General features: G+C 48.9%; 1 protein-coding gene across 1 annotated transcript in view; it reads left to right on the top strand.

Annotated features, from left to right (window-relative positions):
• The window catches only part of TNPO3 (transportin 3), an 81,204-nt gene that overhangs the window by 47,518 nt on the left and 14,407 nt on the right, over nt 1-19,279 (top strand). Inside the window, exons 7-14 of the mRNA XM_037889445.2 lie at nt 3,436-3,574; nt 5,390-5,536; nt 6,441-6,548; nt 7,296-7,387; nt 10,116-10,255; nt 10,443-10,634; nt 13,039-13,130; nt 14,355-14,431. Of these exons, the coding sequence (XP_037745373.1) occupies nt 3,436-3,574; nt 5,390-5,536; nt 6,441-6,548; nt 7,296-7,387; nt 10,116-10,255; nt 10,443-10,634; nt 13,039-13,130; nt 14,355-14,431 (987 nt within the window). The remainder of the gene's footprint in view (nt 1-3,435; nt 3,575-5,389; nt 5,537-6,440; nt 6,549-7,295; nt 7,388-10,115; nt 10,256-10,442; nt 10,635-13,038; nt 13,131-14,354; nt 14,432-19,279) is intronic.

Genomic DNA, 19,279 nt, shown 5'->3' with positions numbered 1-19,279 from the left:
TGAGAGATGGCAAATGGAGAGACTTCACACTCGGCAATCAGCCCTCACTGTCTCTGTGGTCTTGGTTTTGATCTTCCTCCTTCAAACAGAATAGCAAAGCTGGTTAGTTTGAGGACAGGTTTTTGCTGTTCAACTCAGCCCCTCAAATTGTTTTCTAAAGATATTTTCAGGACAGCAATCCTGTCTTCTAACACAGATTGCCTCACTGTCTGTGACATGCTGCTGTAAAATTCAAGGCTGATAAAGCTGGTTCACGTACTTGTGTATCATATGCTGTTGCACAGTCCCTCCATTCTCATACTGTATGTCCTGTTCTTGTGCCGAATGCATTTGAGGTTGATTTTTGGTAGACTTCTTGGGGTCTGTTTGCAGCGATGGAGATGGATGTCCTAAACTTTCTCCTGAACCACAGTCTCATAGTTGTCCTGGGTACGTATTAAAGTTTAACTCTGAGGAACCCAATTTAGACCAGGCAGTGGTCTTCACTTTCATCAGAACTTCCTGGAATCCATAAAGGGAGAGGCAATTCTTGATTTAGTCCTAAGTGGAGCACAGGATCTGGTCCAAGAGGTGAATATTGCTGAACCACTTGGTAAGAGCAACCATAGTGTAATTAAATTTAACATCCTTGTAGAGGGGAAAATACCAAAGAAGCCCACCACAGTACCATTTGACCGCAGAAAGGGTTAACTACACAAAAATGACTACTAAAAACTACCTCAGTTAGCTGTAACCACTCAAGAAAGGGTATTAAAATCATTGTGGATAGTCCTCTGAAAACATCCACTCAGTGTGCAGCGGCGGTCAAAAAAAATCTAGCAATGTTAGGAACCATGAGGAAAGGGATAAATAATAGTACAGAAAATATCACACTCAACACAAATCCATGGTACGCCTGCAGAAAGGGCTAACTACACAAACATGAGTAGGCTAGTTAAACGGACGTTAAAAGGAGTGCTCACGAGTGAAATGCCTGCAAGCTGCAGGGAAGCTCTTTAAAAACACCATTATAGAGGCTCAAACTAAATGCATTCCCCCACCAGTAAGAGGACCAAAAAATGGCACCATGGCTTAACAGCAGAGTAAAAGTGGCAGTTAGAGGCAAAAAGGCAGCTTTAAAAGTTGGAAGCCAAATCCTACTGAGGGAAATGGAAAGGAGCATAAACTCTGACACGGCAAGTATAGAAGTGTAACAAGGAAGGCCAAAATATGAATTTGGAGAGCAACTAGCTAAAGACACAGAAACTAACAGCAGCATGTTTCTTTAAGTACCTCAGAAGTGGGAAGCCTGCCAAACGCACTGGGGCCGCTGGATGATCCAGGCGCTAAAGGGGAGCGCTCCGGGAAGACAAGGCCGTTGCAGCGAAGCTAAATGAATTCTTTGCATTGGTCTTTCTTGCAGTGGATGTGAGGGAGATTCCCACACCTGAGATGTCCTTTTTAGGTGACAAATCTGAGGAACTGTCCTAGATTGAGGTGTCAGTAGAGGAGGTTTTGGAATAAATTGATAAATTAAACAGTAATAAGTCACGAAGACCAGATGGTATCACCCAAGAGTTCTGAAGGAACTCAAATATAAAACTGCAGAACTACTGTGATATGTAACTTATCACTTAAATCAGACTCTACCAAATGATTGGAGGATAGCTAATGTAACTCCGATTTTTATTTTTTATGAAAAAAAAGGTGATCCCGGCAATTACAGGCCGGAAAGGCTGACTTCAGTACAGGGTAAATCAGTTTAAACTAGAGTAAAGAACTGAATTATCAGACAAATAGATGAATACAATATGTCGGGGAAGAGTCAATGTGGCTTTTGTAGAGGGAAGTCATGCCTCACCAGTCTAGTGTTCTTTGAGGGAGTCAACAAACATGTGGACAAGAGGATCCAGTGGATACAGTGTACTTGGACTCTCAGAAAGCCTTAGATGTTTCACATGCCAAAGGCTCTTAGGCAAAGTAAGCTGTTATGGGATAAGAGAAGGTTCTCTCCTGGATCAGTAACTGGCTAAAAAATAGGAAACAAAGGGTAGGAATAAACGGTCAGTTTTCACAATGGAGAGAGGTCAATACAGGGGTCTGTACTGGGACCTGCTATTTCACAAATTCATGAACAATCTGGAAAAGGGAGTGAACAGTGAAGTGGCAAAGTTTGCAGAGAATACAAAATTATTCCAGATAGTGCAAAGAGTTCCAAGGGGATCTCACTAAACTGGGTGACTGGGTAACAAAATAGCAGATAAAATTCAGTGTTGGTAAGTATAAAGTAATTCACATTGGAAAACATAATCTCAACTACACATAGAAAATGATGGGGTCTAAATTAGCTGTTACCACTCAAGAAAGGGGTATTGGAATAATTGTGGATAGTTCTCTGAAAACATCTGCTCAATGTGCAGCAGCAGTCAAAAAAGTGGGCGGGGGGAAGCTAGCAGTGTTAGGAAAGGGATAAATAATAACACAGAAAATATCATATTGCCTCTATAAATCCAAGGTACCCCCACATCTTGAATACTGCATGTAGCTCTGGTTGCTCCATCTCAAAAAAGATATATTCGAATTGGAAAAGGTACAGAGAAGGTCAACACAAATAATTAGCAGTCTGAAACAGCTTCTATATGAGGAGAGATTAAAAAGAGAGATTGTTCAGTTTAAAAAAGATGACTAAGGCGCGAATGTGATAGAAGTCTGTAAAATCGTGACTGGTGTAGAGAAAGTAGATACGGAAGTGTTGTTTACTACTTCTCATAACACAAGAACTTGGGGTCACCAAATGAAATGAATAGGCAGTAGGTTTAAAACAAACATAAGGAAGTATTTCTTCACACAACGCACCGTCAACCTGTGGAACTCCTTGCTGTGGGATGTTGCGAAGTCTGGAAGCATAACTGGATTCAAAAAAGAATTAGTTAAGTTCCTGGAGGATAAGTCCATCAGTGGTTATTAGCCAAAATGGTCAACGATGCAACCCCATAATCTGGATGTCCCAAAATGTCTGACTGCCAGAAGCTGGAACTGGACAACAGGGGATGGATCACTCGAGATTACCCTGTTCTGTTCATTCCCTCTGAAGGATCTGGCTCTGGCCACTGTTGGAAGACAGGATAATGGGCTTGATGGACCATTGGTCTTGACCCAGGATGGCCGTTCTTAGTTCAGATTTTGTTAAGCACATAACTCCCACAATTATGATGCTCTTCAGCATATTGTAACCCCATTTCCCTGAATTTGGGGGGCGAATTAGAAACGTCTCTGGATAAAAAGGCTGCTGAAATGGAAGGATTCAGTGTACCCCTGCCTCTGAGATGACTGCTTAGTGCATGTTAGCTTCAGGAAGCTAATGCTGTACATAAGTAGGAGACAGTTTCTCCCTGTATTTACGATATCACTGGGTATTTGCATGTGAAACATGATTTGCTTCACTTCCTTCAACAGGGTTCTCAATTACTGCCGTGTCTTCACTGAACTCTGTGAGACGTTTCTGGATAAAATTGTTTGTTCACCAGGCCATGGGCTGGGGGACCTGCGCACGCTGGAGTTGTTGCTGATCTGTGCAGGCCATCCACAGTATGAGGTAGGACTCAGTGCGTTACTCGCTCTTCTTCCTCAATCAGATCTGCAGAAAGCTTTTCTTTATAGCCTAGCGAGTTTGGGCAGGTTTCAGGTCCCGTTCCATAGTGGCCTTGAAAGCCTTGCTCTGAATTTGTGATGCAGAAGGTATTGTTTAACTCGTCTGTGCCTGGGATAGAAAGCCCGAGGCAGCCTCTCCTGATGGAAGAGGTAAGGAAAAGTCCCTCATCAATTTGCTTGAAAGCATTTTAAACCTCTCACCTGCTAGGAGCTGTATCTTGCTTTCTGCATCTTCTCTGTGCAGTAGTCAGTCAGGGTCCGCCTTAGGAAGAATAGATTCCTGGGTGAACATGTATTTTGGTGCCTCCCCTGGCCCCTGCTGCTCTCCACCCTCATTGCTCCCAGCTCTGCTGCCTCCCCCCGACCCATTGCCCCTAGCTCGCTTCTGCGGCCTCACACTACAGGCCCGCCTCACTCCTTGCCTCTTGACCACAGACCCATAAGGCTAGCCCTTGTAATGGGTTTTTTTTCAATGTTCTAAGTAGCTAAATGTTCTCTGAGGCTTCCAATGTAGCGGTAATTTCTTACATATCCACCCAAATCAGATGAGTGATCTCATCTCCCCTCGCTCTCCCCCCCCCCCCCCCCCCCCCCCCAGGCACACTTTTGCACACCGCCTGAAGCTCAGAATAGCAAAATATCACACGTAAGATGTGGGATTTCTCCAGATCTCCCACTCTTGGGATATCCCCTGGGAGAGTTTGATTAGCTAAAATCTTGCTGACTGACCTTTAGTTGTGTTTGCTGTGCCCCTTCTATTCAGATCTGTGTTCAGTAAATGTGCCCCCATCACAGAGGTACTGATTTATGGATTGGTGCTCGTTAAATATAGCACTAATACGTGGTCACCAGCCAGACCTGGTTTCATAACTACCTATGCACCCGTCACTTTATTTGGGACATAGAACTTTACTGATGGAGGAGTCAAGCCTTTAAAATTAGTCTCTCTTCATGAAAAAAGTAGAAACTGGACTGACTGGGTTTTAAGTGGGCTAGCATGCCGTTAACCTCTACAGGTGCAGGTTTTCAAATGCACAGAAGTCCCTTAGGCCTTATCTGCACACAGTTTGGGTACCAGGATAACTGTCAGCTTTTGGCTGATAATTATACTGACCCCACCCCTCATACGGACACAGTCATACCGATATAAAGCATGCGTCTGTGCATATAACTGGGTCCACACTCAGGGTGCAGCGCTTTCTTAGATGCAGTTTTTGTGTGTGGACCAGGCCTTGGGGTGTGAGTCACATTATCTTTCCATGGTTATTGGTGTGACTCATGCCTGAGCGAGGAGGGGGTGGAGGTTTCTGTCTGACAGATGTTTGACCTACATGAAATGAGCTGATGACTTCAGCTGAGCTCCTAGTGAGCTCTGTCCACTGCTGCAAGACACACGAGTATCTGCAGAGGTTTGAAGCCAGGAGGCTGAATTACCCTTTTGCTCGGGGATGGCTCCCTAGGCCAGAGTACGCCCAGCGTGGGGACATCTTCACTGTTACTCTGCAGGGTCACGCATCCAAACGCTGTCCCAGCACTAACTTGTTTGATTTTTAAATCAACTGCTTAAACAACAAGCGAAAAATGCAGGTTTGTGAAGCCGAAGGAGCTGCTCGTGGCTTTGCTGAGGCTGCAGGTGTACGTGTGGAGCCTGTAACAGTGCTTTTCGGCGGCAGCCTTCTGACGACTTTCCACACTGGGAGGATGGGGGCGAAATCCTGTCTGTGAAAATGACGAGTGGCTGTTTTTCCTCTCCCAACAGGTGGTAGAAATTTCCTTTAACTTCTGGTACAGACTGGGGGAGCATCTGTACAAAACAGATGATGCAGTCATACACAGCATCTTCAAAGCCTACATCCAGAGGCTTCTGCATGCTCTGGCCAGACACTGTCAGCTTGACCCAGACCACGTAAGGCTGCGTTCAGCTCTCTTCCTTTTTCCTCCCCTGCTCCAGTAGGCTGCAGTGGACATGGGGGGGCTGGTGAAATGCAGCTCACCTTCCCCACGCGCTGATTGTCACTGCTAGCTAAGGAACCAGGCATGTAACGGCTCTGCATGTAATGGCTAGCTAAGGAACCAGGCACGTAACAGTTTTCGTTACCGCCCACCCCCCTCATTTCCATCTGCAGTTAGGGATGGAAATGACGGGGTTGGGCAGTAACAAAAACTGCCATATACTTAGAGGGCCTAATCTGACATCCCCTCCCTTCAGCAAGCCAGCCTGTGTTCCGGCAGAGAGGTCTGGTGGCTGTGCTGCCCTAGAATGACTCTTGGATGGGCAAGTGTGGGATGGGGGAGCTGGGTGCTGGCAGGTCTCATTTTTGCTTTTGCCATTCTTGGGTCCCCTTCTCCCCCAGCTGAAATACCAGTGTGTGGAATTGCAGGCTGAGCACATTCACCTGACTGTCCTCCCCGCTGGTCACTGTCTCCCTTCTTGAAGGAGCCTGAGCGGCTTGGAATGCTTAGTGCCATCCCCGGCTGTATTCCCCCACCTCCCGGAGACTTTGCATGGGTCTGAGAGCTTGCCTTTATTTCCGGAGCTCAGTGCGGGGAGAGGATCTGGCCTGTTAATGCAGGTTGTGTGGAGTGGGCCAATCATGAGCCCCAGATACCTCGCTTGACATGATGTTGGTGCTCCTGCTTTCCATCCCTTGAAATCCCCTTCGCCTGAGATGGCAGAGAGGATCACATGGTTTAGGGTGGCTTAATGTAATAGCTTATCTTGCCCTTCCCTTGCTCTGTGGGTGAATTAGGATCTGGAAGTCCCCTTAGCTGCTGTAACCCCACTTCCTCCAACTCTAAATCTCTGCTAGGAGGGTGTCCCGGAGGAGACAGATGACTTTGGGGAGTTCCGGATGAGGGTCTCGGACCTGGTGAAGGACTTGATCTTCCTGGTTGGATCGGTGGAATGTTTTGCCCAGGTGAGCCCCTAGTAATGCTGCCGTGGCGCTGGATAAGTTGCCTCGGAGGGGATTCTGTTGCCTTGGGCGTGTTTAGCGTGGCTTTGCACGCACAGGATGATGTAATGTCCATATTCTATGAATGGATTGTTACCCTGAGATGCCGTGTCTTCTCCTTGTGGCGGTGTTGGCTGCTCACCTCCACCATGCTGGCCAGAGTCAGCTCCTGTGGCTTGATCCTGGATTGCCGTGTCCCCTACCACTCGCTGTTAGTTCAGAGCCCACTCCAGCGGAGCATGTACTCTCCCCTCCTTGACAAAATGAAGGATCTCTGCATATCCTGTCACGTTCACCACTGTGTGGTCTGGCTGGGCCCCAGGGGCCGTCTCCCAGGTTCCTTTCCTCTCTGCTGGCTGAAGCCACGCTGCGCTGCCCCTCGGGGCGTTCAGCAGCGAGGACGCTGCAGTCACTCCGCTGTGTGATAAAAGCTGGTTCTTGGTGGCGGGGTGAGATCGCCTCCAGGAGCTGCCGCCGAGTGGGTCTCGTCACAGACCTCAGCGCGCTTCAGGCCTCCTCTGAGACCGCGGCGCTAGCAGTGAGCATTAGATCAGCCTCGGTGCAGAACCAGGCTCCAGAGAGTGCTGGGAAAGCAGTTCAGGAGGAGAGGAGCAAACAGGTACTTCTGCCACTTCCCAAGGAGAGGTGCTACCCTGCTGCTGCCCTGGCTTTCTTAATCCTCCTGTGTGACCAACTCTCTCTGCCCCACAGCTTTATGCTACCTTGAAGGATGGGAACCCTCCCTGGGAGGTGACGGAAGCTGTTCTCTTCATCATGGCCTCTATAGCCAAGAGCGTTGACCAGTGAGTATCAGGCACTGCCTGCCTCTGTGAAGACTGGGTGTAGGGGCTCGTCCCATTTGTTTTCGGGGCTCTGGCTGCAGCTGACCAGTTTACTCCTGGGGGAATTCTGCACCAAAACATCCACAATTCTGCATATTTTATTTGTCAAAATAATGCAATATAATCACACCAGTTTCACTTATTTTGGTAATTTATTTGAACTACCATACAGAAAAACAGTCGCAGTAACTGTTCAGCATTTCCTAAACACCTGAAAGTTAACACAGTAACCAAGACCCTGCATTCCAGTTCTAATCCTGGATTTTCATTTAAATTACAAGAGTTTTAGTTTGCTGTTTGGTGTTATGTGAAGCAAACTGTCACTTTGAATTGCTCAGACTTTCACACATGGAAGTCGGGCAGTTTTGCTAATCATTGTCCTGCATTTTTTTCCAATGGATAAGTGAAATAGATCCTCAGCTGTAATCTAGCCCCCTTGTGCCCCCTCTCTGGCATAGAGGAAAAAACACGAGAAAGCCCAGAGCCCTTCCTAGCTCAGGGTTCCCTCAGTGTCCTTTACAATAAGGCTCCTTTGCACACTCTGGCAAGGTATAGGAGCCTGAATTGACTAAGAATAGGAACAATTAGCTAACATTGGGAACATTTAGCAGCCTGCCTGCTTAGTTGTTACATTTCTGCTCTGCCTCAGGGACAGAGCCTGCTTCACCCAGCCCTACGCCTCCAGGACACAGCAACAGCGAGCGAGAGGGACAGAGTGAGTCTCTCACTGGTTCATACAGGCACCCGCCCAGCCCCACCCCCTTAATGTCTCTCCAGGAGCGCATGCACGCCCAGCCTCCCCGCCCCCCATGATCTGCTCTCAGCTGCTCCCAGCAGATGCGCCCAGGCTGCCGTGGAAGGGGCGTGTTTTTCCCCACAGATTTCTTTGCTCCCTCATTGTTCTGTGGGGGAGCCAAGAGATCTGCGGCAGGTACGAATGCTGTGCCCCCACTGGGGTGCAGGACCCCCCCAGGAGTACCAGTTGCCAAGATTCAGGGACGGCTGAAAATACCCTGAGCAGCTCCGAGTTGCTCTTGTCTGTAGCGCTTGAGCCGCTGTCCCCCCAACCAGCAAGTCAGGTTTACCCGCTAAAAATGCAGGTCCTGCGAGCTCATGCAGAGACCTTCTGTGTGCCACAGGGCTCCTCAGTCGAGAGAGAGATTCCTGCTGATGTGAAACGTAAGTGAGGAGCCCCAGATACCTCAGTGCTGGACTCCCTCCTTGTGTCCCGTCAGGACCATGCATCACCCGGCCTCTGCCTTCATTCTCCCCATTCTCTGTTCTTTCCCAGCCCCACTCCTTAATGCACCCTCAGCCAGTGCCATCCGCCAACGCCCTCTGCTCCTCAAATCCCTCCCGATGTTACTGCCTGGTATCTCTCGTCTGGCTTGTGGAAGGCGGGGAGCCCTTCAGGGCAGGGAACAACTCTGTAAAGTACTGTTTCAATTGCAGCTCGCGTCACGAGTCTGTAAAACGATTATTGGTGCATCCCCTGCTGGCAGCGGCCCTAGGATCCGGAAGGCCACTGCTTCCCGGCTGGTAGAGGGGAAGGGCAGGGGGCTAGGAATTCCGTAACTGCGCCGGTCCCTGGAGGCTGGCGCTCTCTGTTGTCTGGTTGTCCGGGATGCCCTGACACCAGACGACTGAGTCACAGAGGACTAGCAAAACGAGGGGGGGAGAATAAATTAAGTGTTGGCAAGGTGTTCGAGTTTTGCCAGAACAAATCTATCCGGTCTCTACAGGGCAGGTGCTCCAGGGAAGAGGTGGTTGATAGTCTGTTGCCTGTAGATTCACTGGCTCAGACTGCCAAGCATCAAAACTCATCCTGTTGCTGCTCTTCTTCTTTCTAACGTCATTCCCTATAGCAAGAATGATGGAGGTTTCTGAGAGCTTGACCATCTTGTTGCTTTGTGTCTCCCGGGTCACTGACCCTTGTTCCTCTGAACTCAGCCTTTCCCACTGTGGCTCCTCCTGGTCGCTGATTACTTGGTTAACAGCTGAAAACACAGGCATGCTGGTGGAGTGATACACCTCCACCAATAGGGCTGAATTCCCTTCTGGTACCACTAGGAGGCGCACTTCCCCTAGTTCAGGGCATAGCTGATGGTACAGGGCAGGATAAAACAGATGATGTCTAGGGCTGATGAGTTGGATTCCTTGTATCTTAGAGATGCTTTTTGTGTCCAGTGGAGTGGGTGGCGATGGAAGGGTCCTGTGTGCCGTCCAAGTAGGAGCCCCACAATGAGCTGAGTGCAGCCCACTCAGGGTTAATCAGGAATGCCCGTTGAATTCCTTGATGAGTGTTTTCCTCTCTGTCTTGCCCCATAACCCTGACTCTTACCAGATGGCTCTTCTCATTCACTCTTCTTCAGCTTGCTGCTCTTTCTTGCCACTAGTATTCTGGAGCTTGGTGGTCCTCTCCCCTGGCTCTGGCTCCCCAGTGTAGAGCTTGGACAGAATAGCGTTTAAGTGCTGAGTATTGTTACAGTTATTGTTAAAGATACTGGGCCCCCGCTGGGCGGTGTGTCAGACTCTCTATCCAGGCTCCTCAGGGTAGCGCCGCATGGTTCCTTGATCTAGCTGGTACTTTCAGCCTTCAAGTAGCAGAATCGGTGGAACTGTCGGTTTCTTTCTTGGGAATAGGACTGACTGTGCCAGATACTGAGTAACCACTGTCCTCTGTCCCCAGGGAGAACAACCCGACGCTGGTGGAGGTGCTGGAGGGGGTGGTGCGCCTCCCCGAATCCGTACACACTGCTGTCCGCTACACCAGCATCGAGCTGGTGGGAGAAATGAGTGAAGTCGTGGACAGAAACCCTCAGTTCCTGGGTGAGTCTAGCCGTTGACACTAGCTCAGTCTCTGCACTTCAGCTGGCTTCCCTCTGGGAAGTGTGACCTCTCCGAGGTCAATGCGGGACAGATAAACCAGTGTGTCTTCTAGAATGAGGCAGAAAATGAAGCTGTGGGAGTCCTCTGTATAATCCAGTGTCTCCTTGTGGGTTTCTTCTCTTCTCAGATCCTGTGCTGGGTTACTTGATGAAAGGTCTCTGTGAAAAGTCACTGGCCTCTGCTGCTGCCAAAGCTATTCACAATATCTGCTCAGTATGCCGGGACCATATGGCTCAGCACTTTAACGGCCTGCTGGAGATTGCCCGCTCCCTCGACTCCTTCATGCTGTCTCCAGAGGCTGCTGTGGGACTCCTTAAAGGTATTTCCTCACATGCCCAGACCTCGCTGTCGGGACCTACTGCTTAGTGCAGACGTGCACTCGATATTGTGAGGGTCACCGAGGGGGTGTATTGCAGCCCCCAGTGTCACGCTTCAGTTGACATTCTCCAATCACAGTGAATTCTGACCAAATCACTTTCAGGCCAGAATTTTCCATGCCTATTCTTGGCCCAAAGGAGATTTTTTGTTTTGTTTTGTTTTAAAGAAAGTTGGATCAGAATTTTTTCAGTTATGCTCAGCTCTGAAGAAGAAGTAGAAAAATACAGGTTTTCTGCTTTAAAACCTACTGCCACACTTCATTCAGCGACTCTGGTAGAACGTTGAAATGTAGCATGAAAATATTCTTAAGTACCAATGGGACCGAATTTGAAGCTAGTCTGATAATAGTTTTGAGTTCATGGAAACTGGCTTCTGCTCATGCACAGTGGAAAACAAAAGTTTTTGTACTTCTGGAAACAGACTGATTTGCACTCGTGCAGTTCTTAATGTTCATTCTTCAATGTATGTCAATAGCCATCAACTTGCATTAAGGTCTTCAAGCAGCAAGCTGTCTTTCAGAAGTACAGTAAAAGCTTTGTTATCCAGCATGTTGGGGGAATAGAGGGTGCCAGTAGGTAAAAAATTTCCGGTTAACTAAGAGGGAGGGAGTTTGGGTGTTGGGAAGGGGCTCGGGGTTGGGGCGTGAGAGGGGTGAGGGGCGTGGGCTCTGGGAGGGAGTTTGGGTGCAGGAAGGCTTGGGGCAGAGGGTTGGGGCATGAGAGAGGATTCGGAGTGCCGGATCCAGGCGGCGCTCATCTCAGGCGGCTCCCTGGAAGCAGCGACATGTCCCTGCTGCTCCTACGCAAAGGCGTGGCTAGGCGGCTCTGTGTATTCACCACGCCCCGAGCGCTGGCTCCGGAGCGCCCATTTGCCGGGAACCACAGCCAATGGGAGCTCTTGGCCTGCAGGTGGAGGCGTGGCTTGACAGCTCTGTGCGCTGCCTCCGCCCACAGGCACCGCCCCCGCAGCTTCCACTGGCCGCGATTCCTGGCCAATGGGAGCTGTGGGGCCAGCGCGCGGGGTGGGGCGAGCAAGCCGAGCCGCCTGCCGGCTCTGCACCAACTGTACTATAAACCGGACTTTCAGTAAGATCAGAAATGCCAGTTTATAGCGCTTTCCAGTTGGTAAAGTGTCGGATAACCTAGCTTTTACTGTACTTGCTTATCAATGTATGTCGTTAGCTGTTTAATTGCTTGTGCATCTGTAATGTGGCTTGCGTTAAAGATTTGCAGGACCTTGCATCTAACATTTTTTTTAAAGAGCTTCAGGCAATCCTAGCACTTGCACTGCCTGGAGGGTTTGTTTTCTTTAAACAAAACAACACATTGCATTGAGGGAGTTTAAATACTCGTGAGTTTTGATACCAGAACATTGAATTGCATGGTTAGGAAAGGGCAAAGTGAAGGTTCCCTCAGCAGTATTGTATTGGCCATGTCAAGGAGAGGTAACGCTGTCCATGTTTTCTGGTTTAATATGCAATTTCCAATTTACATTGTAAAACACATGCCAGGAAACTTGCACTGAGTGACACTTGGCTAAAATGACTGCTGCTGTTGCAACCTTAACTTGTGCATTTCCTGACCAGTGCCTGACTGCACCCTTTATGTTGCATTAACACATTTTGCATATCATTTTATGTTTGTGCTCTGAGTACATTTTAGGTAAGGTGCTGTTGTTACCACGGGCCCTTACAGCAATAGGCAGTGACGGGGCAATGCAAGTGGTGTTCGATTTTGTACCGACTGTAAGACCCCTAAAATGCTGTAGTATAAGCTTTTACTTTTTTTTTCCGTCCCCCAGAAGTGTGTAATTTTCCAGGATTATTGCAATTAGGCTGAAATATAAAGAGCTTTTACTACATAGTGACATGCTATTTCAGAAAGGGGTTTATATGCTACACTGATAGGCATGGTATGAATGCTGACAGAAATGTTTTGTGCCTATTCTAAGCTCAATGGTGCATCGTGCTTTTCTTTTCAGGTCATAGGTGTGATTTGAGTGGGGTTGCTAGATTTTTCATTCATCTAGGTTCTTCTCTTACTCCAGCACGCCAGCATCTTTCGTCTTCCATCCCACACATCCATTTCAGCGTCTGATCACAATGAAGCAGCAATGCCAAGTTGTGGTATATTCAGAGGAATGTGTTTTATCTGAGGGGTAATAACTTCATGTCCAGTCAGGACATGTGGATATTATCAGATGTTTTTTCCTGCTGTGTGTAGGGAGATTTCCAGTTGATTTTGCTGCAGCCGGATCCATGTGGGGAAACTTGTTCATTTAGTGTCTGAAACTGACTAAACTTCCACTCGACCTTCTCCCTGAATTCTTTTCCTCTTGCATTCCAGGGACAGCGTTAGTTCTTGCCCGGCTACCCTTGGAAAAGATAGCAGAGTGCCTCAGCGAACTGTGTGCCGTTCAGGTGATGGCACTGAAAAAGGTACTTCGGGGCACCGCAGTTGCGGATCTTTTGCCTTGTTCTGCAGCCGGGTTGGCTGTGCCCGTCGTTAGTAGGGATTTTCTGTGCGTTGCTCAGTAGAAAACTTCCACTGTGGCTGCAGTGTTCTACCAGCGCCATAGCCCTGAGCAACGTCCTGTTCTGAGCCTGGGGAAGTAACGTGGGAACGGCAACAACGTGAAGCGAGACCTGAAAATGCAGCATCATGACTTCCCCTGGCGCTCGCTGCTGTAGCTCGCTGAAGGCAGTGCAGCTACACAGATTGACACCAGCTGAGGATCTGATTCAGAGAGGAGCATAGTAGCTTAAATAGGTGCAAGAACCAGATTTGCGGAACGCTTGAAAGTGTTGTCAATACATGAGCCAATTTGCATGAAATGTAGCCGATTGCAGCTTCAGTATGGAGCTAGTCTCCTCATGTTGTATCTCCCAGCATGCAGTGCTTCATCTCTGCTGTGATCAAGATGGATCATTGCATGCTGAAATCTATAGTCTCTATGGACTGTACCCCTACAGTGTAGTTGATGGTCGTCACGGGCCACTTACCCATCCCTGAAGTATAAGTAGCCCACGCTGCCTTTTCATTTGGAGTCTTGGCTAAAGGAAGATAAAAAGTGGAAAGGGCTGGGAAGTGAGGGGAGGGGCAGCTAAGTAAGATTGCATGGGATACTCCCATATGTCATTCCTAAAATGACCTGCCATTTTGGAGCCAGGTGGGCTGAATGGCTCCCTCTCTGTTGTGGAAGCTGAGTTAAGTGTGGTGTACAGTTTGATGTGAGTAACTTGTGAAGCACGCTCACCAGCTGATCAGTTTGTCTCCTCCTGGTAGGGCTCTCCTTTGCCATTCTGTCTGAAATCCCTGTCAAGTAAGCTCTGAATGCCCCATGGAAAAGCCATAGGTAGCAGGAACTTCCCATCTTGTGCAGCTGAGACTAGTCACCACTCAAATCTTTTCACAAGCCCTAGTCCCACATCTCTCCCTTCAGGCTCATAGCGTGATACTCCCCACTTCTGGCCTGCTGCCTCTGTCTAGGAACAGAAGTCTTCTGCTCTGCATTGGCCAGAACATGGGGAGTCTGAGACATGAACATTGCTTGTGAGGTGTGAAAGAGGCACAGTTTACTTTGTGTTCTCGGGACAACAGCCATTCAGAACGGAGCTCCTTATGGTCACTGAAATCTCAGCTAATTTTGCTTATTTCTCCAGCTGCTGTCTCAGGAGCCGAGCAATGGCCTGTCTTCAGACCCCACTGTGCCCCTAGATCGACTGGCTGTCATATTTAGGTAAGAGAGGTGGGGACTAATGCAGGCTTTGTTGGGAGTTCCTGAGCAAGACTGTCTTGCTGGGGGCTGGGTGGGGCCTGCTGATCTCTCTAGATCAGCTTAAAATCCCTGAACCAGCCAGAGGTTCTCATTTACAAAGGTCTGTAAAAACGATACATTCTTCTTCAAGTGCGCTCGCCCTATGTTATTCCACTGTGGGTATGCATGTATCCAGGCGCCTGCTGTCAGAGTTCCTGAAAGCAGTGTCCATTGATCTGCACATATGCCCTCGCTGTCCTGTGCCTCCAATCCAGGAGATAAAGGGCAAAACAGACCAACCGCCTCTCAGGTTCCTTCTTGTAGTAGGAAGAGAGCCTGAGACATAAGCCCTTGTATCATAGCCCTGGTATGAGGCAGGACCTGCTCACAGAATCTGGCAAGAACGGGGCTGATATTGCAGAAATTCACATTCCTAAGAAGTACTACACACAGAGTGCTCACGCAAACACAGCCCGATATCAAGGATGGTTCAAAAACATTCCCCAAGGATAAAAGGAACACACTGACCCCTCCTAAAAGATAAGGTCAGGATAACAGTACGTAATAAAAATGTTTGTTTTAAACCAACATGTACAGGGTGATGGGTGATAACTAGCCACGTCAGGGGGCAGTAACTAACTATGTCAGAGGGACCGTAACTAACTTGTTTGTATCAGGATATAAAGATGTAGCTCAGAGGGAGTGTCTTTGTCCAGCCGAGTGGGGAATGGAAAGTCCCACCATTCACTGAGCTGCATCCATTGTCACAGGCATACATATCTTAGTATCCTTGGGGGAAGCTCACGTTGCAGCAAGGTTTACTATCTGCCACTCTTTCCTCAGTCGTACCTGTGAGGAGTGGAAACTTCCTCTGAAGAAGCACTTAATGGAGAAGGTCTTGAGGCTGCAGTCAGGCCCCAGCTGGGGAACACCCCATACATTGGCCTGACTCAGCAAGGAGTGCGTTTCATGCCGTGAAGTCAGACTTAGGAGCGAGGGAATGAACTCCTACAGACCCCCTGCTGGGGTCTTGTCGGGTGGCCCGGGAGTGCTCTCATAAGCACAAGAGCAAATTCTCCTCTAAATCCACTTCAAAGCAGCCAGATACAACCCTGCTTAAGTCAAGCAAGTCTTTCTGCTCAGCCTGTGCCATGAGTCGGCTCGGGGGCATGACAAAAAGGGCCACAAACCCAGGGCTCCATTGGCACCAGACCACTCTGCTGGCAACAGTGCCTCTGGCACTGGCAAAAGGCAACTGTAGAGAGTCTCAGCCACCAACAGTACTGCCTCTGCCTCGCCCGACTGTGGCACAAACTAACTCCTCCGGCTCCGTTGGTTCAGGCAGACGGACCACCTCCTATTCTGGGGCGAACAGAATCTTGCGCTACATCTGACATTTTTGGTCTCCCTGATCTCCAGTCTCCATCACCATAAGGTCCTTGCCTCATGAGGGAGGCGTTGACTCCACCAGGAGATGCAGTTTGTCAGAGGAGTCTGTCTCCCATTCCATTGTCCAGGCGTCATTTCCCTCCCGCGGAAGTGTCGGTTTGGCCAATGGATTCAGAATCGGCATTTTTTTTTTTCCCCCTTGGGAGACTGAATCACCCAAGGAACCGACATCACTTCCTCCAGGGCACGCCTTCCCAGACAAGGGACCCAGACCAGCCTGGAACCAACGCCTATCTCATTACCTACCTCAGAACCATTGGTATCCCATGCCATGGGGACCTCCACAACCCCCCATTTGACCCCTCCTACTGTCTGTTCTGGAGTCCCAGGGACCTGGACCATCTTCCAGAGTCGACATGATCCACGAGGGAGTCAGTCCATCCCTCCTCTGCGAGAGGACAGCCAGAGCTTCCTCTGGCCCCATGGAAGAGCAAGTTTATGAGCAGGATCCGGTGGTACCAATGGAGACTGTCCTTATCTCTGGATGAAGCAGTCACTCTGATACCCATCCTTGCAGCGATGATCGCAAGCAGTTCCAGGAATTGTTGTTACAGAGGAGCTACAGATCTCCCTGGAGGAAGTTTAGGATCCTCAACGTAAACTCCTGGATGTTCTCCAAACATCTGGATCCAGCTGAATAGCACTTTCTGATAACGAATGAGCTAGAACAGTCATTTTCACCCCTTCCGAAGAAGGCAGAAAAACACCATATCGTCCCAGCCAAAGGGGTGGAATTTCTTTTCTCATCCTGTGCCCAACTCTTCGGTTGTCCAGACTGCCATGGAGATATCTAGACAGCAGCATCCTAGACCTACTCCAGTCAATACAGAGGGTAAATGCATTGATTTTATTGGGAAGGAAGGTCTTCCTTTCTATTAGCCTTCAGTTCAGAATAGCCAGTTACCAAGTACTGTTGCCAAAGTATGATTACCTGAACTATTCCAAATTCATGGACTTGGACAAGCTTCCACAACAAGATGGAGCTCCGTTATGAGCTCTCGTTGAGGAAGGCAAGTTGGTTGCCAGGCCCACTGCTCAATCAGCAGTAGGTGCAGCACTGTGAATCATGGCTTCATGCTTTCGGGATACCCAAAAAGAAGGGGGGCTGGAGACCTATCCTCAGTCTCTGTCATCTCAGCCTCTTCTGTTCACAGACTGAAATTTTGCACGGTCACACTGGCATCTGTGATCCCATCCCTGGAAAAGGGCATGTGGTTTACAGCTCTCGATATGAAGGGCACGTAGTTTCACGTGGACATTCACCCCACTCAGATATTGTCTTAAGTTCATGGTGGCCCCTGACCATTTTCAACACCGAGCGCTCCCATTTGGTCTTGCTACTGCCCTTAGGGTCTCTGACAAGTTCTTTTTGGTAGTAGCAGCCCATATGAGGTGTCACAGCTTCACCATCTTCCCCTATCTCTGTCTCATTGCCAAGACATGTCAAGAAGCTTATGAGTCGACTTCATCAGTGCTCTAACTCCTGTCTTCCCTAGGGGTCGGCGTGAACTCAGAAAAGTCTGTCGTCACTGCAACGCAAACTGTAGACTTCATCAGAGCTTCCCTAAAGTCTGTTATAGCAAGGGCTTATCTGCCAGAGCACAGATTCCAAGCGATGAAGGACCTCATAGATCAGGTTGTGAACCACCCTCAAACACCAATCAGAATGTCTTTCCGTCCTGGGGCACATGGCTTCATCTGTGCTTATCACACCATTTGCCAGACTCCATTTTCATTGCCTGCAGCCATGGCTCAGAACAGCATACTCCCCAAACCAACAGTCCATGAATGCTATAGGAACTCTTCCCCCTAAAGAAACATCATCTCCACTGTGTTGGAAGTATCCCCACCAGGCATTCATGGGCGTTCCCTTCCTTCCCCTCTCACCAGATAAGACAGTCGCTATAGATGCCTCCCTTTTAAGCTGGGGAGCTCACATGGACAGCCAGACAGCGCAAGGCATTTGGACATCCTGAGACACCAGGATGCACAGCGATATTCTGGAACTTGAGAGCAGCCCAACCCTTTCTCACATTCATTCAGGTCTCTGAGTCCTCGTAGTGTCAGGCAATATGACAACCGTCTTTTACATCAACAAGCAGGGAGGAGTGGGATCCATTCCCCTGTGTGCCGAAGTGAAATTGGTACATCAGCAATGATATCACCCTGTCAGCAGTTCACCGTCCAGGAAATCAAAATCTGCTGGTGGACTCCTTCAGCAGACACTTTGCTATCGACCATGCCTCCATGGTAAACAGTAGTTTTGCTCGATGGGGAACCTCCACAGGAGGTCTCTTTGCCTCTGACAAACAAAGGGCAACATACACTGCTCCAGACGAGGCCTAGGACATTGCTCTCAGGGCAGCGCTCTCCTTCTGTGGTCGGACCATCTGAATTCTGCCTTCCTTCCCTTACCATTCCCACATCGGGTCTTACAGAACATTCGTCTGGACAAGACACTCTCATCAGTCCCAACTGGCTCAGACAGTTGTGGTTCCCGAGTCTCCTACACATGTCATCATTTGGCCCTTTCTGATCTGCCCCAGGGGAAGGGCAGAATCAAGCACCCCAACCCATAAGCACTCCCATCTCAGGGCGTGGTTTTTGGATGGGCTCAAACTCTAGAACGTTCATGCTCAGAAGCCGGGCAAACAATCCGTACCAACAGGTGAAAAGATTCCTCTAGAAAACGGTGCGTAGCAAGTGGAAGCATTTCTTTATCTAGGTGCAACAAAAACTTAATGCCCAGAAGCTCCGGGTATTCCCCGTATTCTGGACTATCTTCTTTCCCTCAACACAGCGGGTCTTTTCCCATCAATTCTTTATGGGTCCACCTGGCAGCAATCAGGGCGTTCCACCCACCTTCCGCTGGTTGCTCAATTTTCACTCACCCACTGACTACCAGATTCTGGAAGGGTCTAATCCAAACCTTTCCGCCAGTAAGGAAACCTGTTCCTCAATGGGACTTAAACTTTGTTCTTTGGGTCCTCACTAGGCCTCCCTTTGAGCCCCTCGCTACATGTTCCATGTCTATCCATCCCATGAAAGTTGCATTCCTGGTAGCCGTCACCTCAGCCAGGAAGGTGGGTGAGCTCGGATCGCTGATGGTGAATCCGCCTTACACTGTGTTCCATAGAGACTATTTCATTGTGTTTTACATTCTAAACTCACCCCCCAAAGCAGTTTTTCACCTGAACCAGTCAGGCCACTTAACTGTGTCTCTTCCAAAACACCACACATCTGAAGAAGACTCCATCCCATCAACAAGCCTTGTCTTTTTACCTGCACAAGGACAAAGCCAGTCAAAAAATCTCCCAGGCTGTTTATCGCTGTAGCGGGAAGAGTCCCAGGTCAAGCTGTATCTTCTGAGGATCTCCAAAT

Source organism: Chelonia mydas, chromosome 1 (assembly GCF_015237465.2).
Source record: "Chelonia mydas isolate rCheMyd1 chromosome 1, rCheMyd1.pri.v2, whole genome shotgun sequence".
Lineage (NCBI taxonomy): Eukaryota > Metazoa > Chordata > Testudines > Cheloniidae > Chelonia > Chelonia mydas.
This window is presented reverse-complemented; position numbering and strand designations above follow the sequence as displayed.